We start from the raw sequence: 27,637 nt of genomic DNA on the forward strand, positions 1-27,637 counted from the left end.
CTTAATGCCACACTGCTGCAATTTATACAGCAGTCTTTTATGTGTAACAGTATCAGAAGTGTTTCTGAAATTCAACTATATGATATTAAAATTACTTTTTCATCCAGTTCCTTTGTTATTGCATCAGAGTATCCATTGAGATTGGTCAGACAAAATTGCCCCTTAACAAATCCATGCTGTGACTGCAATATAATTGCATTCCTGTCTCTGGTATTGTATTACTTCTTTAGCCAAAGGCTCCACTATTTTCCCTGCGACAGAAGTTAAGCTAACAGGTTTGTAATTACTCATGTCACTCTGATCCCTCCCCTTTGGATTGGGATACATTCATACATTTGTCCACAGAAACTTTTCCCTGATTCGAAAGATGCTCTCATAATTATCCCCCCTCTTTGGATTGGGATACATTCACACATTTGTCCACAGAAACTTTTCCCTGATTCGAAAGATGCTCTCATAATTATGCTAACAGTTTGCTTCCTTCCTTCCTTTGCTACCTTCCTTAATATGATTGGATTGATCCCATCCACCCCACTTGCCCTTTTTTTATGTTTAACTTCAACAATTTGTCTTCCACTTTTCTCTCCATTTTTACAAATCATTCAGTTCTCTGTTAGAGTTTGTTAAACGTAGGGCATCTTCTTCTCTAAAGAATTTTTCATGTGTGAATGTAGATGCAGTTTGTCGGCAACATGAGCAGTATCATTGATATTTAAACCATCGATATCAAGTGGACCAGTGTGATTCAACCCCTTCCTTCTACTGTTAATATAAGTAAAGAAGGTTTTGCTGCTTATCTTTGCATTCTTTGCCAGAGACTTTTAGTAATGTGGGTTAGGTTGCCTAACCTCCTTTGTGACTTGATTGCAAACTATTTTATATTTACTCTACACTTCTGTATCTCCTGATAATTTATGTGTATTCCATGAATTTTTCTTCTGTACTCTTAGATGATTTAAAGTAGTTGTCTGTGATGTTTAAGCTGATGTGGAGGTGAGGCTGTTGAATCATGTAAGAAATGCATTGCCTATCTTTTCTGTAATAGTAAATTAAATTTTAGTGATAATAATAATTTATTCTAAGTTCTTTCAAACAGAATGCAATTACATAAATGTATATTTTGTACAATATAAATATGTTTATTTATAGTATATCAAGCAAAGAAGTTAAAAATAAATAGAATACCAATACATAATGTTGAAGTATAAACATTCACTAAAAACTAGGAGTGAAAAAATAAGAACTCTTCATTAAGTAAAATTCATCTAATGGAAGAATACATTATCTTTAAAAAAAAATATATATATATACACAAAAGACCAAAGAAATGGCCAAATCAAAATTGTTAATTAATCTAGTGGCTAAAAATATTGATAAAAGTTATTTTTGGCTGCTTCTCTAGTTAAGAGAAATCCAATTTATTAATTTCATTAAATTAATGTTTATAAACTTGTTAGTGAGCTTTGAAAGCATTCATAAATCAAGCAGGTCCCTTCTTATTAAGGAAAAAGATGCTGGTCATTATAAGTTCTAATGAAATAAACAAGATGATTAATTAATAAAATCTAATTTGTTCTGTGTTTAAATTAAGGTGGTTATAAAATGAGCTTCAAATGTTTCAAATCAATATGAAAAAAGTTGTAAATAGAGCTTGTTGTTCTAAAATTGAAAGTACAGTAAGTCCCTGATTTACGTAAGCCCAAGTTACGTAAATTTGGACTTAACGTAATTTTTTTTTCACTCAGATTTTTTTTTTTTTAAGGATTATAAAATTTAAAACAGTAAAAAAAAAATAAGCAATCAATAACGATGCACACTGCGCAGAAATGAGATACGGAATAATTAAGTTTATGAAGCTTAAAAAATAGGAATGAAGAGAAGATTCTGAAAATTTATTTATGTTTTTTATATGACTGATGATTTCAGTGAAGGGACACACATTTCAACATAATAACGCAAAAACCTATAGAATTCCAGCTATTGGCATTATTGCAAATGCAATAAGATCGAGTTTATTACCTGTTTATAATGAATTGCACTAACAGAAAAAGCCCAATAAACTGCAAATTGTCTTTATTGTTTTATGGTAATGACCTCCAGAAATATACTTTAGTAAAATGTGAGCTTGCCTGAGGTGATAATAGCGTGTTTCCGCCTTAACCCCGTGAAGTTCTTTACAGAAAATTTCATTTTGACCATTATCATGGTGCCGACTAAGAGAATAAGTGACAGCGGTACTAGTAAATCTACCAAGAAAAGGAAAGCGATCGATTTGGATCAGAAAATTAAAATAATAAGATGCATTTAAAATGGTAAAAAATTAACAAGTATTGCACTGAATTTAAAAATGTCAGTGTCAACAGTGAACACAGTAATAAAGGACAAAGGCAGAATATGAGAAGCGAAGAAGGCAGGTACTCTCGGGCCGTCCCATGGGTGAAAGGGCACTGCACTCGGGCACCAACATTCAACATTCTTTAAAATTTCCTTCACATACACGTGAAGAAAATTTTAAAGGCGGCGTTAAATTGCGATTGGCACCTGGGTGCCACATTCCCTGGGAATGCCCCTGGCTGAAGGGATCCACACCAATGAAGTCAACTATAATAACAAAGTCTGTGAAATACATATCAGTTTTCACAGTACAATAACATGCATTTTTTCTTCCTTTTATGTTTTATTTTCTTATGTGCCACTTTCTTCTTCAGCACTGTCCCCAGATAGTTTTTAATTGAACTAATTAAAAATATATAACTAATATATAAAAAAATAGATAACTAATATATAAAAAAAATATTTAAAAATAACTATTTTTCTTCACTCTTCTGAGGATATCATGTAGTTTTTGTAATCTTGGCATATCAGGCATATAGTAGCAATATTTTATTATTCATTCCCGAGTTACGTAACACTCGACTTACGTAAGAAGTCCTGGAACGTATCTGTTACGTATGTCGGGTACTTATTGTATAGTCATTTTCTGAATTTTGATCACGTAAAAAAATTTGTTAGTGTGCTTGCCCAGTGAATGAAATAATATATAAAATATTTCTACTTAGAGGATCATTTTGACCTAATTCAATAGAGAGTTAGAATTTTTGCTTGAGAAACTGTGGCAGAAAGTTATTCTGGAAAGCTCTGTAAATTACACCTGAGTGAACAGGTGTAATTTACAGTGCTTTGCAATTTGTGGAAATAAAAAAAAACAAAATAGTTGAAATAGAAATAAAATGATTGGAATTTAATTAACTGATAGAAATTTACAGTAAAAATAAATAATCTAGCTGAAATTTAAATATAAATTGAGATTAATTTAGATTAGCATGACAAACCCTATCATTTCCACTTCGAGGTTTTTAGTGTAGCTAATAATTAATGATAAAGTAATACCATTTACATTATATTTAATTAATTAAAGATAAGTGTAATTATTATAACTTTAATTCAGTGAGACTTGGTCATGTTTAAAATTAATCTAAGTTTAAATTTCAGTTAGATGATTTATTTTTATTGCAACTTTGTCAGTTAATTAAATTCCATTGTGCTTTGATGTGCAAACATCAGTTTGCCAATATAACTATTGACCAAATGATGCATTTGCACTAGATAATTATATGCCTTCCATACTATGAAGCTTTGTAGCACTGAACTTATATGGAATTAAATCATTTACACCTTTGCATCTCTCTCATATTGTGGAAACTTACCACATCTAGATTGCTAGTTTTCACATTGAGGGTGCATAATTACCCACCAGAGAAGAGACATCATTAACGAGATTTATGATGCTTTTACACGTAGTCTGATTTAATATTATCACTACATATGAAATGAAGTATTTGCACTATTCATAGCCAAATTCCAATTCTTCCAAATGTGCGCATTTAAATGTGTCTTAATATAATTCTATACCCACACACTGTTGCCTTTGTTAGTCATATCAGCGAACAAACTTTACCTCTACTGTTGTTTCAACTTTTTACATATGTTGCTGATAATAATTAAATTTCTGTTGTTTATATTTTGAATATCCTCTGATGTAAACTAACTGGTAAGATTGTGAGAGATACCTTACTTATCTTGACATGACCTTTGTACTACATGCCACATGCGTACGCTAATACAGTGTTTTTTAACTCCTAGTCCATGAAAAAGTTTTGTCAGTATATCAGACTTTTATTCCATATGTCCTGCCTATTTACTGGCTTGTAAATAGGCAGGATTTACTAAGCATGTTTTAACATAATGTAGTGCCTGTTCACAGATATTGCTACTGTGCTCATATACTTGTATCTCTTAACGACTCGCATGCCATAAAGGCACCTATTGGTTGAAATAACAACTGAAAGTGTAGCGAGTTCAGTAAAGCAGGTGAGCCAAAGCGTCTTATGGAATAAAAAAAGGTAGGACCAGACCTGTGTGCAGTGCTCAAGGTGTAGCCTGACCACTGCCTTATACCAAGGGATAATCACCTCCTTATCCCTGCTACCAAAGTTCCTGGATATCATTGACAAGACCCCCATGACCTGCTCTGACAGCCTGTGTGCACTGCTCTGAAAACTTTATATCTGACTGCACAAGTACCCCCAGGTGTTTTTCATTCTTCACTACACTGAGTGTAGTACTACACAGTTGGTACGTTACTCTGGGTTACTGTTACTCATATGCAGTACTTTGCATTTGTTAATGTTAAACTTCAGTTGCTACCTCTCAGCCCATCTGCCCAACTTTTCTAGATCCTGTTGCACCTGCATACCATCGTTATTGTCATTAACAACCTTGCCACCTTTTTTTCATCCGCAAAATTGGACATTAAGCCTGTTATACCTTCATCAATATCATTGATAAATATAGAAAACAATAATGGTCCCAACACCGAACCCTGGGGGACTTCACTAATAACCACGACGAGCAGATCCCATTGGTTACCACTCTCTGTCTTCTGCTCAATCATCCCATTATCCATAGCAGCAACTTTTCCTTAATGCCATACTTCTCCAGTTTGTACAGCAGACTTCTATGTACAACAGTATCAAAAGCTTTCCTGAAATCCAAGTGCATGATGTCAAAATTATTTTTTGCATCCAGTTCCTTTGTGACCACATCATAGTATTCAATCAAATTGGTCAGACAAGACTTCCCCATTAACAAACCCATGCTGTGTCTGAATCATTACTGCATTCTTGTCTAGATGATCCTGCAATGCTGCTTTAACCAGTGACTCCATTGTTTTCCCTGGAACAGAAGTTAAACTAACAAGTCTGTAATTACTTGTTACCCTTTGTGAACTGGGGATACATTTGCACTTCTCCAGTCTATGGGGACCTCCCTTGAATCCAAGGATACTCATAATTATGGCTAAGGGTTTGCTTACTCCCTTTGCTGCCTCCCTTAATATAACTGGATAAATACTGTCCAGCTCAGGTGTCTTTCTTATGTTTAACTTAAACAATTTCTCCTCTACTTTCCTCTCAGTTATTATAAAATCATTTAGCTCCATATTAGAGTTTGATAAAATTCTGGCCTCCACTTCTCTACAGAATTCCTCATGTGTGTGAATGTAGATGCAAAATACTCATTCAGTTTTTTTCAGCTACCTGAGCAAGATCATCAACAGTCAAGCCATCGATATCAAGTGGACCAATCTGATTCATCCTCCCCCTTCTAGAGTTTATATAAGTAAAGAAGTTTTTGCATCCTTTGCCAAAGATTTCTCGCAATCTGCCTTTGCCTGCCTAACCTCCTTTGCGAATTTATTACAGACTAATTTATATCTACCATAGGCTTCTGTGTTGCCAGATAAGAGCAAGCCTTTAGCTATAAATTATGAGAGCATCCTTGGATTCAGTGGAGGGCCCTATGGACTGGAGATATGCGAATATATCCCCAATTCATAAAGGGGGATCAAAAGGTGACACAAGTAATTACAGACCTATATTGTATGTTTCAGTTAATATTAATAAAATTTATTAAATCAATATATTGATAAAATTTTTAGTCATTTTTGTACTGCAGACTGATTGTTAAATAAAATTTGTATATTTTATAATTGAATAGTTGGAAGGACTCTTATCAGAAAGAGCTACAGAATTTTAATGACCATGGAGATGTTGGTGAAATCTGGTAAGTGAATTTAAGCATTCAAGCTTTTTGAAATAGTAACACATTTGATAACACTGCTTTAGGTTATTCTCTCAGTATACTGCCATTTTTGTCATTATCATCTGATACTGTATAGTAGTGTTTCTCAGCTCACAGGCTTTGAGAAATTTCAGGTGATCTTGAAAATTTTATGATTTCTTAGAAACATTTTTAATATATATTAGTAAATTAACCCTTGATTGGTTTTTCATGTTTTGCTATGTTTAATAATGTTATGGTTCCCCCCCCGAAACTACTTTATACTTTTTCTCACCATCCTACAAAAATATTAGAGAAGGTACTGAGTAGCATGTAGTCCTACTTATGTACTATTCAGTATCTGCTTTTGCCGTTCTAACATTAACAGTCTTTCATATGAGGCATGGATTTAATTTGGTGTGTATAAGTGCCCTTGTTTATTGTATTCCATTCCTGTTTGAAAATGATCTTTAAATCTACAAGATTCATCAGTTGCAGAGGCTTGCCTTAAATGCATCATTTGAGATACATGATTCTTGATGGGTTTTGTGTCTTGGTGACTGTGTGGCCTTGTATGTTTATTATTGTGTTGGCCTGTTATTTATTGCATCCTGTAGTATTGTTATCTTAGAACAATTTGTTGTTCTAAGAATCTGGAGCATACAATATTTGCATTATGGGATGAACAAAAATTTAACAAGGGGCTCATATGAGCATCCCCCCCAATTCCCCTATAACACACCACTGCATAGCCCCATGAGTAATTTTATTACATATAAATTCATACTAAATGTGGTATTCAAAGTCTTCTGATAATTTGTAGTTGTCCATCTAAGTTTCTTTTCTCCTACTATGCACATACACATACTCGCAAAGGGTGTTTCATTTAAAAGGCACAGCGATCTGTCTGCTTATTTTTAGGTTTAGTCTGTTTTTTGTCTGCAGCTTTTTTGTTATATTTAGCAAAAATTTTTGAATGTGAATGTTAAAATTATATTAAGTATTACCATTTAGATTTTGCAATTTCTAAATTTGAGTTTTGCCTAATCATCTGATTTACTGAGAACAGAGAGCAACTTTCCCATTGAGAAAAAAGCATTTTATTAGGCAAAATTGAAATTTAGAAATTTTAAAATTTAAATGGTAATACATAGTCCAATTTTAACATTAAAATTCAAAAATATCAGCCCAAATATGACAAAAAAAGGTCTAGATGACAAATAGCCTAAACCTAAAAACAAGCAAGATAGGCCCAGGTGCTTTTTAACTGAAACACTGTGCGTGCGCATTATATTTATTTTTTATCACCTGTTTTTGTCTGTTCCTTTATCAGTATTTCTTTAATGGCTCGATAAAGATATAAATATTTGTCCTTTATTGCAGAAGTGAAAAAATGTACTTATGGTGGATGTTTTGTTTTGCTCTAGGTTTGGAAGAAGTAGTGTTAACAGAGTTATATCTTGGATAATGTCTTCGTTACTTATAGATAAATCGGATCCAATTTTAGACATTGGATGTGGTAATGGATTATTGCTTGTAGAGTTGGTAAGTTACAGTTTTTAAAAGGCACATATTCTTTACATTAAAAGCATTTTAATTATTTTATTTATTTAGTTTATGACAGGAATGTCATGGATTTATAGACTGCCAGTGACTTGGGTAGGCTTATGGGGCACACGAATATGCATGCATTATACTTCACGTGGTCTTACTGAAAAAAAATTGCAAACTAAGTCTCATTTGAAGATCAACTGTTTTTGTATTTGCATGTATCATATCAGTTGAGCACTGTATTCCTTACATGCATATACATTTATCATTGCTTAGTGATATATATATATATATTTTTTTTTTTTTTTGCCTTTTTTTATATGATGCCATTTATTGAGAATTTTTGACCTGTTTCCCCATCATGCACTATGATGCATGTTGGAAAAACATGATTGATGAACATTCACTAAGAATTACTGCCAAATATCATCCAGAGTGTGATGGATGATGGAAGCCCAAAATTTAGGCTTTTATCAAAGTGAATTATTAAAAGTTTTAATCTTTTCCATTGTCTGTCTGGCTGAGGTACTATATATTAAGTCTGAAATATTAGAAAATTCCACTTTATTTTGTACTCTTTCTGCTCTGATAGAATTAATCCTAGTATTTAACAGTTTGCATTGGTAAAAGTCTGATAATCATATTTGCAAATTGTTTTCCATTATGACTGCAGTACTGTATATTAGATGCTCTGAATATATTGAATATGTTACCAGGCAACTTGTGGCATAGAAGATATGTATCCTCCTTTTTAGACAGCTATGTTTAAAAATTGGAAGCAGGAAACTAATTTCTTGTCTTTATGCACTGTCTAGTTATTACTTTTCCAATTTTTAAACATGGGTATAGGGAAGATACATTCTCTATCTACAAAAAATTGTTGATAACAGTGCAAAAAGTGAATCAGTCATAATTTCCTGGTTTGTTTGCTTCTCAGAAGAGTATGCATAGTAGTCTCTATATTAGTATTAATATCAGTAGTAGCATGGGATGCAAAGAAACAAGCAAGCTTCTACAGAATCAGCCAAGAAAAAAAAAAAACCTACTACCCACCTCCACAATACCAGATGGTAGTTTATATTCTAACAATCAGTTGTTTTCTGGCCAAAAGCAAATCTATCCTGCAGCCATCCCCTTTCACTTTAAAAATATGTCCTCTTTATGTGTGTTTCAAGCAAGAGTTAGGTTGGATTCCATTTGCTTTTCATTCAATCAATCCATTTAAGACCTTAAACACCTCAATCAGGTTTCCAGACACTGCAATTTGCAGAACTGATTTTTATTGGTAAGGGTACCCTTTTGTGTCCTTGACTAATTTTGTTACTCTTCTTTGTGCCTGTTCCAACACATCCATATCCTTCCGGAAATGAGGCTTCCAGATCTGTATGCAGTACTCAAGATGCAACCTAACCATTGCCTTATACAATAGACAATCACCTCTTTGTCCCTGCTGAAAAAATTCCTGTATAGCATTGACAGAACCCCATGAGCTGTCCTAGCTGCCTGTTTTAACTGCTCAGAGAACTTCATGTCAGACTGTACAATTATCCCTAGGACATTTTCTTTTTCCACTTCCTTGAGTGCAGTACCACCCAGTTGATATGCTATTTTAGAACTACTGCTTCCTATAATAGTGACTAGTATTTTTCAGTGTTATATCGCAGTTGCTACTTCTCATCTTATTTGGCAATTTTTTTTAGGTCTTATTGTAGCATCATACATGGATGATATTATGCATCCCATGCACTTTTCTTCTCTGACATGTGATGTCAATAGTTCACCTGACATCAATTTAGGTCTAACCCTTGAACAGCATAGTTTGTTCTAAAAATAAAGGACTCTGGCTGAAAGTAAATTTTTCACATATATCCTGCAACTATCCTTTTCCTATTATTTAAATATACTTCCCTTAAGTAAGGTGACTATCATCATTTAGTTTAATCAGTCCATTTAAAGCCTTAAATGCCTCAATTAGGTCTCCTTGCACGTGCTTAATTTCAGATATTGCTATTTACAGAACTTGTTCTTTTTTTGGGTAAGCTTACCCTTTATTGCCCTTGACTAATCTTGTTGCTCTTCTCTGCACTCATTCATGAATTATTAAATTATGCAAATTTTTAAAACTTGAGACAGTTAAAAATGTAACTAATTAACAACAATAAAAGATAACAAATATAATAAAAACTACTGTATTGATTTAACAAATTACTGTCTTTATTATGATAATCGTTATGTTCTTTTTATCTGCTTTAAACAACAGTTAGTTTTATTCCATGATGAAATATAAGAACTTTTTTTTTATATCCAACTTCACTGTAGAGATTTGATTATAATAGGCATACCCTTGGACATCTCTGAAGTGAATGAGAGATATGAAGTTTCTGAGCAGTGCAGACGGTCTGCAAGACTAGCTCATGGTGTCTTGTCAGTGATATACAGGAATTTTTCTAGCAGGGATAAGGAGGTGATTATCCCCTTGTATAAGGCAATGGACAGGCCATACCTTGAGTACTGTATACAGGTCTGGAGGCCTCATTTTAAGAAGGATGTAGAGCTGTTGGAATGAGTACAGAGAAGGGCAACAAGATTAGTGAATGGAACAAAGGGTTGCTCTTACGAAGAAAGGCTTAAGTTTTGCAAAATACAGTGTCTGGAGACTAGGCATCTGCAAGGTGATCTGATTGAGGCATATAAAGCCTTGAATGGTTTGAGCATGCTCAGTGCTGATGGGATTCTTCCTCTTGCTCAGAATAATCACCTGAGAGGGCATAAATTCAAATTGAGGAAGGACAGTTGTAGGATAGACGTGCAGAAGTTTGCCTTTAGCCAGTGGGTAGTTATTTGGTGGAACAGACTTTCATCTTTTGTTGTGGAAGTTGATAGCCTAAAGATAGAGCTTGACAGGTATTTGGAACAAATGGAGGGTGAAATGGGAGCGTTTTTTTGGCTGATGCTGCATAAGTTTGCTTTCTTGCATTGTATGCCTCTGCTAATGCTAAAATACTTCCTGCAGATTAAACTGATAGTGTACAGGCACCTCCGTAGCCAGGCGGGAAGGAGCAGTAGTGCGTAGCACACGCTTCTTGATTAGACCTGGGTTTGAGCCCGTCACCACCAGATATGGAGGATGCGGAAAGGTCAGGGAATGACCACCGCATATCCCGGAGCAATATGGCCTTAGTTGCTAATGCTCCAAAAAATAACAATAATAATAATAATGATAGTGTACAGTGGAGTGATTGAAACATGCTTTTATTTTATTTGTGTATCACTAGTTTAATAATAATTCTCTTTTATATTGGTTTATGCAGTCTGTCCAATACATTTAAATACAACTTTTTGAAATTTCTAACATTAGCATTAGTAGAGGCATACGATGCAAGAAAGCAAGCTTATGCAGCATCAGCCAAAAAAAATCCCTTCCCATTTCACCCCTCCATTCGTTCCAAATGCCTGTCCAGCTCAGCCTTAAATTTATTTAGGCTATCAACTTCCACAACAAAAGATGGAAGTCTGTTCCACCAATCAACCACCCACTGGCTAAAGCCAAATTTCTGCATATCTATTCTACAATTGTCTTTCCTCAATTTGAATCTATGCCCCCTAAGGTTCCTAATCTGAGAAAAACTCCCATTAGAATTCAGCTTGCTCAGCCCGTTCAAGGCCTTATATACCTCAGTCAGATCATCTCGCATGTGGTGATTCACGCCCCAGGTACTGCAATTTGCAGAACTTAAACATTTCTTGGTAAGGGTACCCCTTTGTTCCCCTCACCAATCTTGTTGCCCTTCTTTGTACTCATTCTAGCAACTCTACATCCTTCCTAAAATGAGGCCTCCAGACCTGTACACAGTACTCTAGATATGGCCTGACCATTGCCTTGTACAACGGGATAATCACCTCCCTGTCCCTGTTAGCAAAATTCTTATATATCATTGACAAGACTCTGTGGGGGGGATTTAAATGCTTACTTACATTAAATGCTTTTATTTATTATTATATTTTTTTCTCACAGAAGATTTTTCTTTGGTGCCCTCACACCTACCAAGGCCCCACCTTTTTGCCACCTGACTGCTACACACTGTATATCTCACAGAAGATTCTCAAGACCTTGAAGGTAGTCTCTGTTGTTTCCCCTTAATCAGTGTCCAGGATTTTCTTGCCAAATTGTCGGAAAGCAAACACTTAACTAGGCAAGCAAGGCATGTGTTATTTAGAATAACAGGAATCAAAGTGAAAATAAAACATGAAATTTATTATACACATATATACAACTGAACTAGATAGCATGTAATATGACATACAAAGTTAAATCAGAGATACCATGCATATATTATTCTTATTCCAGTTTCCCTTCACTAGTTAAACTGATTTGACAATTATATAAAAAAACATGATTCATTCTTCTTGTCTTATTTCCTAATTAACTCCTAACACTTATACATTCACTATACCTATTTCCTTTATTCCTGGATGCAATACTATTTCATATAGTAATAATCAAATATGCTACATTCATCATTCAGCTCTTTGTTCTCACCACACTGTTACAATATACTTGTAAACCAATCTTCCGTATCCTAATTTCCCTCCGTGTTACTTATCATTCAGATAAACCAATTGTACACAAATCTTCATCAATTAAAACACTATATTCAGAGATGCTCATATAACTTAATTATCTATCATTTAAAACATATTCAAAATCCTTCTTTATAAACTTTACTACCTTTCTAACACATTATAGCTATTTGTACATCAGTTTCATCTATTACTCTTTCCTTCGTTTTCCTTGCATTATACACTAACCCTTTGTAACAATAAACTGTTAGTATATCTACCTCAGAGATAATTTATCTTTCACTTTACTTTCTAGTGTTACCACATTTTCATTAATTACCCTACTATTTCACTAACAGTCCTTCTTGTTAACTTAGTGTACTTAATATATCGCTCACCTACTTCTGTCTTTTTCTCTTCTCCAGGGAGGTTTCAGGCTTCCATCTTGGGCTCTCTGGGCTATCTTCTAAGACTTTCCTTCATCTGCTTTCTCCTGAATCTGCTTCAGATAATTTTCCAGAACTCTTGGCTGCTTAGGTCTGGCATCCTTGATCTCCTGCTTTGAATACAGAACTCTTCCTTTACTACGGATCACTCAGATGTATCTTTCTCCAAGAGGGCGTTACCTTTCCTGATTCACTTAACCGTCTCTCATAACTTTTTGCTTATTGTCCTTGAACTTCCCTTTACGTGCTACTCTTAACTATTTTTTCCCTTACTGTCTAGGGCCCTTTTTGCACTCACTACATTTCTGCACTGCCCGACTTACTTTTTTCCACTCTCCGTCTCCACAATCACTGTTTTAGCCACCCCTCTTCTTTCTTGCCACTTCTGTCTCTCCTCACACTGACGACCCCAACTTTTTCTCCGTCATTTGAACCTCCTTCCCCAGGACCCTCTACCAATCCAAAGAATTCACCTAATTGTCCCCTCTTTTCTATTCGTTAAAAAAATTTACCATAACTATTTTGCTCCCTGTGCAAACCAAGCCTTGTTCCATAATTTACTTGTTTAGTTCTCAGGGTAGCAAAATCCTTTCACGTCTGCCCTCGTCTCCTAGGATAGCCATTTTCGTCTTTTCACATTTGCAAAAATGTTGACAATTTACCAAAAACTTGCCACAGTGACCTGGTCTTTTTTGACCCAAACGCTAGCCAATCGGGACTTATGTCCAGATGCTGCATAGATCAAACGTTTCTTAATCACCTGCATTTCACTAACCTATTGTTCTGTTTCCAGTAACCCCTTTTCCGCTCGTTCACTAATGACCACTGCTTCCCTAGTATGGACGGCTGTTTTTGTTTACTCACAATTCACCCCTTTTCCCACGCATCGATATTTATATATTACTTTCTCTTCCATTTGACTGTTATTCAGTTTGCACATCTATAATCGCTTATTTCTAAATCTAGTATTCTTCCTATATATGCTTCTCTTAAATGTCAAAAATTCCTTTCCATATCAAAGAATAATTTATTCCCAAATCACAAAAATTTCTCATAGCCTCCAAATCTCCATATCTGTAAGATTGACATCTTACAACTCCTTGACCAGCCCTGGCAGCCCATCTGCACCTCAGCAAACTTCATATTTTACTGCATAATTACCCCCAGGTCTTTTCACTTTCCACTTCCCTGAATGTAGTACCACACAGTTGGTATGTTTCTCTTGGGTTATTGCTACCCATATGCAGTACTTTGCATTTGTCAATGTTAAACTTCAGTTGCCACTTCTCAGCCCATTTGCCCAACTTATCTAGATCCAGTTGGAGTGGCATACTGTCTTTAGTGTCATTAACAACCCTGCCAACCTTTGTATCATCTCCAAACTTGGACATTAATCCTGATAATACCTTCATCAATATCATTGATAAATACACAAAAGAACAATGGGCCCAGCACTGAACCCTGGGGAACTCCACTAATAACATTTGTCCACAAAATTATTATAGAGAAGTGTATTTATTGACCCTGACAGAGTTAATCTACATCCAAAACTGATTTCTGAAATGAAGAAATGCTTAAAAATGTTATCATTTTTTATTACAATAACTATTAAATAATCTAAGCAACCACACCATACTCAACTGCCCATAAGGCATTGGAATGTAAAAAGCCACAATCCAGTTTTTAAAATATTTTCATGGAGTTTTTAACTATTTTTTGTTTTTCATTTACTTAATGACATAATTAAATATATTTGAGATAATAACTTGTATGGTTTAGTAGATAATAAACAGGGAGAAAAAGCTTCCTGTTAAAATGACTTATGCTGTTGTAGAGATGCTTCGAATTGATAAAAATTAAACAAACAATTTGAACTGTTTTTTTTTTTTTTTTAAATTTAATTATTTATTATTTATTTTTTTCAAGAAATGCAGTTTTCAATTAAAAAAATATTTCTTATGTTAATGGTAGGAAGTTTCAGAGAAGAAACGTTTCTGAAAGGTAGGAGCTTTTCTTTTAGCCAGTGTGTCGTTGATTGCTTGAACAAGTTCCCTTCACAAGTAGTTGAGGCTGACAGTTTGAATAAATTCAAAGCTCAACTGGATACGGTGGAACCTCGGTATATGTCCTTAATCCGTTCCAGAACCTTGGACTTATACCAAAGAGGACGTATACCAAACGAATTTTTCCCATAAGAAATAAAGGGAAAATGATTAATCCGTTCCCATGAAAAAACACTTTTTTTAAACACTTCGATTTCTTGGCTCGTTCCTGCCTTGTTTTTCAAAAGATTGGCATGCATCAGTTTTGCATCAGTGTCCCAATTGTGATTCAATCCTCCACTCACTCTGAATGTGCCCATTTTTCCAATATAACAGTAAATGAAAATAGAAATTTTGCAAATCATTGCTTCTGATACGCTATCGCCAGCACACTGTTTTTCTGTTATCCAGATCAAAAGCAATTTCTCAGCATGCTCTAATGTCCCCGATCTTTGTTTGGTAATCGATTTTACCCCCTTCACAACGTTAGCAGATTTAATAATGTCTTTGTTTTTCACAATCGTAGATACCGTCATTCTCGGCATACGGTATGCAGCAGCCGCCAAGTCCCGGATACGCATGCCACCTTCATACTTTTCAACAATCTCTTTTTTCACCTCCACGGTGATCCTAACCATTTTCTTCGTTGCTTGGCTCTTCTCATTAACTTTCTTAGAACTCATGGTTAATGAATTTACAAAAAATTTACACGAAAAAAACACAAAATCACGTGAAAATTCACAGAGAGTTATAGTGCGGGTTGTTCACTGAATGGTAGAAACTGTCGTACCGATGCTGCTCATGGGCATTCGTGGCAGAGATGCCAGATCTTACCCTCTCTCCAAAAACTGAATTCAGTTGACTGAGGACGTAAGCGTGCACTGTGCGCGTATATATCCTTGGTCTGTTTTATTCCGAAAGCCGAGTGAGGATGGGTACGTGTACTTTGTACCGCACAGATAGTCAGATCCTCCAATGCCAACTCCATGCAGGAGTTCCACAGGGTGGAGTTTTATCAGGACTCCTCTTTACCGCCATGATGATCCCGGTCTGCAACGGTAGGGATGATGTATGCACTTATGCAGATGACATTAAGATCCTAACACCCATCCAACCGTCCGTGAACAACAGGGCATTGTGTGAGCAGATTAATTATAAGCTTCTGAACTTATTCGTGTACTTAGACAAATTTGGCTTGACCCTAAATCCGCAGAAGACAGTAATCATGGTGTATTCGCTCAAAAAATCGCCTACGCTCGTACACCCGAAACTTAATGGCAAACCTATCCCAGTTGTTGAGACGCATAAAGATCTCGGAGTAACATTTGATACGAAACTTACGTTCAACTCTCATGTTGACCTGATTGTGAAGAAAATGAACTACTTACGGTGGGCAACAAAACAGCACCTCTTGCACGTGAAACAGACTGCAACAACCGCACGATATTTAAGAACCACAGTGTATTCGGCCATTTTGTATGGCGCTGAATTGTGGGCGTCAGCCACCCCTACCCACATTAGGAGAATATATGCGAGTGAATTCTGGCTGCTGAAGTGGGCAAACCATAAGCACCACCTCCCTCAACAGTTAAGGACCACGCAGCTCTCTGAACAGCTTAAACTGCAGCGTTTACCAGACATCATTGCCTGGAAACGATTAATAACTACAATCAAAATGATGACAGGCACGATATCATCACCATGCTTCTGGCAGCTTTGTGAGTGGCACATCCCGCCATCTGCATTAAGAGATACAAAATCCTTGAGAATGAAGACCAACAGACTGAACATGGCCGACAGGTTTATACCCGCCAGTGCGTTAGAATCAATTCAGTGCCTAACACATATCGGAATTGACCTACTAAGGCTCATAGAAGACCCGAAATATAGGAAACAAACTGCAGTGTGGCTCGCTGAGGCTACTGTTGCCTAGTAGTTGTGTGAATTTCTGTTGAACTGTGTGTACGCAATTGAATAATGTATATCTCGCACAAGTTGATCAGTGGATGTGATGTTAAGATGAACTTTTGTATTACAATTGCCAGGACTCTAGACAGAAATGTAGTGAAGAGTAATGTAGTTTAAATGTCATCTTTTCGTGTATATTTAACCTTTCTTGTATATTTTAGACATTCTTTTATTCCCATTTTATGATAATCCCCTGGCATTGTCTGCCGTGAAGGGAATTTGTCACTTACCAATGTACACCTATATTTTAAATTTGGTAGGACAAATAAAGATTTATTTACTTTGCTAGCGTCCGTCCTTGGTCGGCTTTTATTCGGTTTTTGGAGAGGGGGGATAAGATCTGGCATCTCTGAGTTGTGGCTTTGTCTCGAGAGAGGTAAACAAGGGTAGCACGCGGTGTCGTGACTCATTTTGATGCACGCGAGTCGTATTCCAAACAAAGGGCGTATATCAAGTTGGACTTATTCCAAATCGGACATATACCGAGGTACCACTGTAGTTATATATGTGAAGCACATAATTTGTATTTTCTTATCTACTTTTTTTTCTTCTTTTCTTTTTTTTTTTTTTTTTTTTTTTGGCCAGTGCAGGAATGGCCTGTGGCTTCCTTGCACTATATGGCAAATACTATTACATTACTACTACAACTGCATTTCAAACACAAATGTCCTGGTGAGATCAACATCATATATTGCAATTAAGGTGGTGTTAATAGCACAAAAATCTTGAAAAGAAATTAAAAGTTACAACAGAGACAATTGGAACACAAACACGCAAGTGTCCCAATTGTGATTCAATCCTCCACTCACTCTGAATGTGCCCATTTTTCCAATATAACAGTAAATGAAAATAGAAGCAGGTTCTTTACTCAGAAATCCCTGCATAAATTGACCACAGGACAGATACCATATAATGATCAATCAGACACCTGCAACCCCAACACTATGGTGAATCCAGTAGACCTACTTTGAAAGTTGCTGACCCCTGACCACTTGCATACTGAAGACATCTAAACCCATCAGTGCAACATGCTTCAGTATGTTAATGTGCCTGAAATAAATATTCACGAGGTACATAACAATTCACAGTAAAAGATTTTGTTCAGAATGCTTCTTAAAGTAACCACAATTTGTGTGCAGTTTAATTTTGGAAAGAAAAAACATGTACATGAGTAAGCTTTTAAGAACATGATTCATCATTAATACATCAATAAATTGACTTATAAGGTTAAAACATTTTGAAATATCATCATTTCAGTGCAATGCTAAACATCATCATCATCATCATCAGCCATTTTCAGTCCACTTCACGATGAAGGCCTCTCCAGCAACTTTCCAATTCCTTCTGTTTTGAGCACTGGCCATCCATTTACTACCCACAAACTCATGAATTTCATCTATCCATCTCCACCTTTGTCTTCCAGGTTTTCTTCTAGCTCCTCTTGGGTACCATTCTGTTATTTTCTTAGTCCATCTGTCATCATGTCTTCGAGCCATGTATCCTGCCCAAAACCATTTTAGTTCTTTAGTTTTGATAAGAATGTCCTTTACTTGAGTTTGCTGCCTAATCCATGTGTTTCTCTTCTTATCTAACAGTCTGATTCCCAATATAATTCGTTCCATTCTTCGCTGTGTAGTTCTCAGCTTCTCTTCCATTCTTTTGGTGAGTGCCCAAGTTTTACTTTCATAAGTCATTGTGGGGAGTATACATTGGTTCATTATTTTACATTTCAGACAAACTGGGATATTGCTCTTCAGTATGTGACTATATTTCCTGAATGCTATCCATTCAAAATTTATTCTTCTCTTCACTTCCAGCCATTTATCATTATTACAAATAATAAGTTGTCCCAGATAAGTATATGGCTTCACCTTTTCAATTACTGCTCCTTCAATCATTATTTCCCTTTCTGTGGCATACTTGTTCATCATTACTTTTGTTTTAGCCATATTGATCTTTAGTCCAAAATCCTTACTAACTCTGCATAACTGATTAAGATTTACCTCTAATTCTTTGGAATCGTGGCTTATGACCACAATGTCATCTGCAAATCGTAAATGGTTTAGGTACTCTCCGTTCACATTGACTCCTTCTTGTGACCAGTCTAATCTTCTGAAAGCTTCCTCAAGGGCAGCTGTAAACAGCTTTGGAGGTATTGTCTCCTTGTCGAACTCCTTTCTCGATATTTCCTACTGTCTTTGTCTAGTCTAATAAAGGAGGTAGCACTCTCATATATTTATATATTTTCTTCAAAATCATAATATGTGGGGTATCTATGCCTTGTCTTTCCAGTGCCCGAAACATTGCCTTATGCTGTATGGAGTCAAATGCCTTTTCATAATCCACAAATGCCAGGCATAATGGTGTTTTATATTCATTTGCTTTCTCCATTAGCTGTGATATTACGTGAAGGTGATCCATAGTTGAGAGTCCTGTCCTAAAGCCAGCTTGCTCTTTGTTGATTCTCATCAAGTATTCTTTCTAATCTGTTAGTAATGACCCTTGTGAACAACTTGTAGATGTGGGATAACAAGCTAATTGGTCTATAATTTCCAGTTTCTGATTTATCGCCTTCCTTATGCAGCAAAACTATGATTGCATTATTCCACTGCTTAGGCGTCAAACCTTTTCTAATGCACTTTGTGAAGAGCCTTGCCAGTTTTTGTGTTGTGTCTCTTCCTCCCAATTTTAACAACTCTACAGTAACTTCATCTTCTCCCGGGGCTTTCTGATTCTTCATTTTCTTCAATGCATGTTCTACCTCATCAGGAAGAATATCGGGTATGTCGTATGTGTTGCTACTTTGCAATCCATCTTCCCCACTGCTGGCATCATTCCGTCGCTCCTTGTATAATTCTCTATAGTAGTCTTCTATTATTTGAATTATGCCTTCTCTGCTGTTTATAAGTACACCATCGCTATTCTTCAGTTTCAGTATCAGAATAAATATGCTAAACAATTATTGTCTAAATAATTGTTACAACTGCATAGCTTATGACTGAATTGTAGTATGGCATATGATGTGTGCATGGACAAAATATACATGTAGGCACCCAAATGTTTTACCTGACTTAGAAGTAGTTAGCACTACACTGAGTTCTATTCGAAACAAATCTATTTTTACACCTTTATACATATGAACATAGAACTCTCAACCTACATTGAAACAAATGTGATTAATTTTTCTGGAGGAATCAGGTATGCTTATAAAAGAGACTTTGACTTGTGTATATGCCTGAGTGTTAAAACTCACTCAGTCAGGTCTGAAATATGCTAAACACGTCATTAATTTGTAAACTTCTCATGCAGTGAACTTTATTTTCAGTTTTGTCTTTTCTTCTGCCATCATACTGCATTGCCATTTTACTGACTTAACATAGAGGAAGAACCAGGATCCCTTATGTTGAGTGTATCTGCATTAAGACTGGGTTACATTACTTATCAAAAAGACAAATTTTGTATGTTTATAACTAAGCAGATTTCAAATATTACTGATTGTAAGGTTGTTATTTTGTAGTAAACAGCATACTATAAAATTATTCCTTCACTTCTTTTAAAGAATAAATTAATACACCTGAACAACTAAGTTGCACTGTGCATCACTAGTTTCTTGTCCACGGTAGTACTTTATAATCAATTATGCTTCTGTTGTTTCCATTGTGCTCCCTCCTCTTAACCTTGTAGCTATCTTTTTGAAATACTTTGTTTGTAACTAAGTGTGTATGCCGTCTAGTAGCCTTTTGCCATCATTGTTAGGTTTGACTTTCTCTCCAAATTTTTCTAAAATAATCTGTGAATGTAATTGTCTGTTTAAATCTTTGACCATTACTATTATTTCTTTGTGATTAGTTTCTACTGCTCTTCTATTACTGCTTTTCTTTTTGGCTATATGGGCAGACAAATTTAATCTCCAAGCTTTTTAATACCGCCATAGCCTAGTGGTCAAACACAAGGATACATTTTTACAAGTGTTTAAGCTGGCCATAGTTCAAGCTGATGTCACTTCTAAATACACTGATGTTTGTGTAATTTCTCTATTTTGAACTCCTGACTTTATGTGGAGTATCAATAAACAGAAAATTTGTAACTCTGGTAGATGATGCTTCCCAGCTAATTAAAGCAATTTAAAAGGCTCCAGTCCCTGGCTTACTTTGAGGCAATAAATGTAAAATAAGGACATACAGATACACCTGTCTAATTTTGAGATATACAGATGATGTAAGGTGTAAGAGAGTAGTAGATTTTCCTACATTATGCATAAAAAAAAAAAAAAAAAACATCTTCCAAACCCTTTTTAAATAAAAATTTATTTCAATTTTTGTAAATAAAAGTTTTGTTGAATTAAAAAAAAAGTAGGGTAAAACTTTTTGAGTATGTATAGATTTTAGCATATTGACCATTACACAAGAATACATGATCTCCTCACTAGAAACTTATGAATATTCACATAATTTATAAACTTTTATTGAAATTTTATAAAATTTAGCTATCTTCTTTTAGCACGACTATATGATGCTGTTTTCGTATAGGTTTCATTTAAGTATAACACAACAAACTTCTAAAAGAAAACAACACGTAGGCTGTACAACAGGGGTTCAAACTTTGCATATTGCTTACATCAGTGAGTTCAACAATCTTGTTTTAGGAAAACTTATTTCCAAAGAGTTTTTATGAAGGCATTTTATGATTAATTTTGGGTACAAATTTCAGAGTACTAGCATAAAATTAACTTTCTCTTTTCTCTGTTATTATTAGATTTTATATCAAATTAAACTGTTATTCATATTATTCAAGATATTATTTTTATTGTATCATCCTGATCAGATTGTTTCATAACTTACTAGGTTTCCTGTCAGCAAAAATTGTATTTCTTCTTGATGTTTTGTGATATACCTAGGTTTTCTTTCTAGAATCATTTTGCTTTCTATACTTTAAAGATGGTATTGAAAGTGGTGATCAAAGGGTGATTAATAATGTGAATGATATCAAGACTTATTTTGTTGAAGATTTAGAAACTGAACAGAGCTTTACTTTTTTCTGAGATAAAGAAGAAATTACCATTTTTATGTGTGTATGCATGCATACAAATGTTTTGAGACATGCTAGGTTTCTTCATGATGAAATTGAATTTTTTTTATGTTGAATGTTCTAATTACTTTATTTAATTGAATCAAATAGTTATTTTTGTAAAGTGTTCTTGTTAGACTAATAATTGTTCAGTTGCTGATCCATCAGATAATAGATTTCTTTATCTCTAGGCTAGGAGAAACTTTACCAACCTGACAGGAGTTGATTATATTGAAGAAGCTATAGAGCTTGCAAGATTAATTGCATTTCAAGAAAACCTCCAGATATTTTATGAGGTCATATATTTCATTTTATTTTCTGCTGTATTTTACCTTGTTTGGTGAACGTAGCAAAAACATTAATTTCCAGGGTGTAAAATTGAGGATAACTTGTGATTTCTATAGTTGTTGAAACATCTATAACTTATTGTATTAATATGCTATTGTAGTATCCTGCTCCCCTTGCATTAATCTTGTAACCGTAATCTGGAATCAGTAATGATTCCAGATTAGAGTTAAATGAGATCATCAGTTCTGTATCCAAATGGCAGTCTTAGTGGTCAGTTGTACTTACTGTTGATATTTTAAGTCCTCCAAAAATTACTACAGCTTGATAAGAATATCCATAAAAACTCTATTCAGTAATTAGTGTATAAGTTCTTTCTTCCCATTTATAATAAAAAAAAAAAAAACTTTTTCTTTGAATATTCATTTTTTGATGCTATTCTTGGTTCTCTCACTTATTAGTCACATTTGGAAATGCATAAAGTGCCCCTTATGTTCACCTTATCCATCTGTTTGCATGTAACAACTCAACTCCCAGTGGATGGATTTTTATGAAATTTTATATTTGGTTCCTTTAGAAAAATTTGTTGAACCAACCCAAATTTCATTAAAATGGGAGCAACAGAAATGCAGCAGTTTTTGCCCTGTAAAATTTAGTTATCTCGATATATAAATTGAAGTATACTTCTCATGTTTAGGCATTACTTGATAAGGAAAAGTCAAAGAAACTTAATTTTCAGGCTATATTCCATTTTTCCCTGGGAAGTTTTTTGGATCAATTCCAGTGTGAGTCTCCCCACCACAGTTTTTGTCGAGTGCCCAAGCATTACTAGGGCAGGAAAACTCAGAGACCGAATTTTCCATGTATGCTGCATTGGTCCCTGGAAATTAAGATCAATTACAATTCCAGTTTCCTGATTTTCCAATAAGCAGATAGTAATACATATATACATAAATGGAAGAATGTTCAGGCATTTTGGGAAGGAAAAAGTGGATGGACACCAGTTCAGTTAGGGAGGGTTTAGATTCAATTTTGATACATTTGGAAGTAAAACTTCTATTTTGAACACACAATTTATATTTAACCTTTAGAAATAGACTATATTTGCCCTACACAGTGATTAAAGGTTCATAATAATAGTTATGTTTTTAAAATGCAAGTGTGCACTTTTTCAACAAGTACTCAGTCTTCAGTGACAGCAGAAAGTCTCTCCACGATTGAAATTGAATGCTGGAAAAACATGAATTTTGATTTGATTTCAATTGCATGTTGAAATACTCTTACAGTCCTGTAGTATTGTACTGCATAGGGAAAATGTTAATTAAAGGTAAACATAATAGTTGTGTTTTTAAATTGAAGTTTTACTTCCATGCACTACTTGTCTTTTAAGACACTTGGCTGTTAACTTAGATAAAATATATTATTCAGTTTGACATTATTTACTAATAAAGACCACCTGCCAGCTGATAAGAAGCCAGTAAGCTTTGAAACAGCTGTCCTATTGGTGTCTCAGATTTTTAAATGTATAGCAAATTCACTCTACAATTCAGCTGTACAATTTAAAAAGATATTGGCAAATTAGGCAGAAACTGTGGATGATGGTATTTGTCTCTTAAGTTGTAATACCATAGCACTGAATACCTTGTGCTCAGTCTTTATTGAGAATCACTCTTGAATGAAGTTTACATTTCATTCATAAGTGATATCAAAAATTTTCTATGGTTCATTCCAGGTGTGAACTTATTTACCTCAGTCACCAGAGTGGAAAGTGAGAATTTTCAGTCACCCAAAATGTTTTTATTGCAAAATGTTATCAGTCATAATAGTCATATATGAGAAAATGAAAATCTGCATAGCTATGTGTTAAACACATCAGGAATAGTCTTAAAGTTTTATTGTGTTTTCATGCCTACTTCTGAGAAAGCATATGGCCCATTCGTCTTTATTGAACAAACATATGGGTCTGGTCAGTGCTTAGTGAAAATCGAACTTGCCATAGCCTTCAGTAGCATCATGCACACTGAGTGATTACTGAATTATGACCACTTACCTAATACTTCGTAGGTCCTCCTTTTGCCCTCAGTACAGTAGCTATCCGACGTGGCATTGATTCAACAAGATGTCGGAAGTGTTCAGGAGCTATGGCCAACCAAGCCGTGTGTAATGCTGTCAGCAGTGCAGGCGTGGAGGTGATTGGTGTATCCAGAAGCCTGATGTGCCTTTCCATAGTGTCCTACAAGTGCTCTATGGGATTGATATCAGGGAAGTTAGAAGGCCACTCGATATGCTGGAACTCAGAACTGTTCCCCAAACCATTCCTGCACAAGTGCCCGATGGCTCGGTGCATTGTCGTCTTGGAAGACACCACCGCCATTCAGGAAAAGTGTAACATAGCGGGGCGTACACAGTCAGCAAGCAGTTGACGATAGCGGAGACCACTGATACATTGTTCCACATGCACCAGGGGTCCAAGTTCCTGCAAGTGAAACTTGCCCCACACCATACAACCGCCTCCACCGGCCTGCACTTTTGATAATAGTTATTATAACTATTATCAAAAGTGCAAAAAAAAGGTGTGCCAGTGAAACATGCCCCACACCATACAACCGCCTCCACCGGCCTGCACTTTTGATACTATGTATGCTGGATCAAGAGCCTCATGTTATTGACACCAAATCCGTACACGACCATCCACAGTGTGGAGTAAATAACGTGACTTATCCGACCAGCACACCTTCTTCCAGTCTTCTAACATCCAACTTGCATGCTCTTTGCACCAGGTGAGTCTTTTACGCTGATGAACCTCGGTTATACCAGCAGATGATGCTGTAGGGATCATCTGCTGGTATAACCCATACATGTGAGCATGCGATGCATGGTTATGTCAGATATTGTTCTGGGTTGGCCCATGTTGTATTGGGTAGTCAACTCTTCAACAGTGCTGCACCTGTTTGCCTGTACGAGTCATCGAACCTGACGCTCACCTCTAACATCAACCTTTCGCTGACCTTTGCAGTTTTGCCATCGGGTTGTTTGATCATTTTGACACCAGTCCTGGTACACTTTAACTATGGCGGCTCTCGAACACCCCACCAGTTCAGCCATTTGGGAAATCAAGGCACCAGCTCGTTGAGCACCCACAATCTGTCCTTAATCAAAATCCTTCCTTTTACCCATAACGCTCAGAATTTTACTACCTACCGAACCACTGATGCCTTATCTATGCTACGTAGGTCGACTAACTCCTCACTCTCGTACCTCATGTGGTTACCGGGTCGCATTCAGTTTTCATAGGTCATAATTCAGTGATCACTCAGTGTACAGTATTGTATTCACATTTTACTAAAAATTTGAAGTGTTGTTGACAAAAATAGTGGAGATTTTGCCCCTCAGTGAATAATGTGTTCATAAAAAGGAGGTACCTGTCTATTCATGAAAAAGTTGTGATCATTCAAGAGTTAAAGTTGTGAAAAATGTTAATGTGGGAAAAATTTTATTTATCATTATTTACAATTTCAACTTTATGGGAAAACAAAGAAGCGATTTTCTCTGCACTCGAAAACAACATCACTACAAACAAGACAATTAAGCAATGTGACTTCATTTTCTCGTTTGTAGTGAGGATGATTTGACTTGGATAATGCTGATTGAGCACTGCTGGGATGGTTTAAGGTACAGAGGAATGTTGGTTTCCAAATCAGTGTTTGCATTTTAAAAGTACATGTAGATAAATTTGCAAAACAATTAGGGCACGTGAATTATACATATAATAGCAGATGGCTTGAAAGTTTTAAAAATCAGCATAACTGACTGTTTATACAACAGTCAGTGGAGAATCCCTCTCAGTAGATTATAAAATGGCAACTGAATGGATGAAAAACATTTGGGTAGGATGTTTTTTTTTTTTTTTATGAAAACTCCAAACACGAAAGGTATCAAAACCTATAGTACTTAGTACCGTGCATGAGTTGAAGGAGAAGTATGGGGGGGATGCAGAAAAGAAGACATCTACTACAATGCAGACAAAACTACGGTGTTTTGTAACATGATGCCAGATGCAACTTTTAAAGTTAAAGGTGAAAAATGTGTTGGCAGTAGAAAAACAAAAAAATTAATGAACAGTTTTAATGTATATGAATGTGACTGGAAGTGACAAAAAATACTTTTTGTAATTAGAAAATCACAGAAACTATGTTATTTCAAAAATATAAAGAAGCTTCCTGTTGAATATGCAGCTAACGAAAAGGATGGTTTGCAATATTTTTCAAAAATATGTAATTTACTTATTTATCTCTACTCACCTATTCACTTTTATTTATTATATTGATACTTATTTCATGCATGTTTTTATGTTCATGAGTATTGTGAATAACAGCTACATTGAGCAAAATTACCCAGTCCTATGGTGCTTGTTATAACTGATTTTGATTATAATAACACACTATCTGATATTCGCATGATAAAAATGCATGCTAGTATCAACAGGGTGATGCAGAGAGCTGAGGCCAAACCCTAAGTATACCTCAGAGAAAGAGAGAGCAAATGGAAGATCATTGATATGTAAAAGGAAAAAAGTATTAGAATAGAGTTTTATTATTCCACAATTAGTTTAAATTTTAGATGATAAAATAACTGTCTACTACCACCGTAGTGACCGGCCAAAAAAGGAAAGCATCTATTCAGCTTCTTTAAGAAAGAAAATCTTTCAGTTTATAGTATGAACTGAGAGGGCTTCTAGAATGTGGTCTATCGTAAAAACTTCTTTGAGATTAAAGACAAGGAGCTTTCACATTCATATACATTAAAACTGTTCCTCTAGAACTTCAAATCAGCCTGATTACTAGTTCTTATCCCTCATAGTTCTTATTGGTTGATCAAGCCATTTCCAGTTCAAGGAGAAGTCATCCTTCTTCCAGATAAAGGGGATAAGCATAGGGAGATTCTTATTCCCCTCTTCACAGAGGTCTTTATGATGGACCTTAAGACAGAAATCGACCCTCTCTATCCCCTAGCACATGCTTAAGCTGTTTATATATGATATGATGATAAACTGAATCCACAGCAGAAAGAATTCAGGAATTCTCCACTCCAATATGCCCTTCTTTCTCAAACTGAAATCCAATAATTCGCTCCCTCCCTTTCTGTAGCAGTCTGGTCAAGGAGTCTCTGGATAGCCTGAGGACTTCAGTTTTTATATGGTATTTAGCACCACAACTTTAAGCTTTTTGAACCAAACTGTATGGAATATATTAGACAAAAACTGGTTTCCCCTTCCCCCATCTCTGGGAGAGCCCTACCCCAAAGTCAGTAAACTTTTGTTAACTTTTCCTTAGCACCTTTTGCTAGTGGATCATGATTGTCACAGTTATTTGGAAGTTTAATACTAGATATATTTTGCATGAAACCATATGCTAAAGCAGATCCTCTAGGCATGAGATCCTGAGGATGTGTGTGTGTGGGGGGGGGTGAAGAATGAGAAGTGACTTAAAGTATTCATTCAAAGAAAAATATCAGTTCAAACTGAGGACTGCCCCTTCCTTCCCAATATACACATCTAATCGTAACAAATGTTGTAAATGATTCAGAGATTACATGTTA

General features: G+C 35.4%; 1 protein-coding gene across 2 annotated transcripts in view; it reads left to right on the top strand.

The window, feature by feature from the left end:
* Positions 1 to 27,637, top strand: part of LOC150090279 (EEF1A lysine methyltransferase 2) — a 59,792-nt gene that overhangs the window by 11,792 nt on the left and 20,363 nt on the right. Inside the window, exons 2-4 of one of the 2 annotated variants that reach the window (XM_090369057.1) lie at positions 6,058 to 6,123; positions 7,548 to 7,665; positions 21,946 to 22,050. In XM_090369057.1, coding sequence (XP_090225183.1) covers positions 6,058 to 6,123; positions 7,548 to 7,665; positions 21,946 to 22,050 — 289 coding nt within the window. The remainder of the gene's footprint in view (positions 1 to 6,057; positions 6,124 to 7,547; positions 7,666 to 21,945; positions 22,051 to 27,637) is intronic. The other variant, XM_090369060.1, reaches the window with a different exon arrangement.

The sequence above is a fragment of the Mastigoproctus giganteus genome, chromosome 2 (genome assembly GCF_048544385.1).
Source record: "Mastigoproctus giganteus isolate SK-2022 chromosome 2, ASM4854438v1, whole genome shotgun sequence".
NCBI classification, from domain to species: Eukaryota; Metazoa; Arthropoda; class Arachnida; order Uropygi; family Thelyphonidae; genus Mastigoproctus; species Mastigoproctus giganteus.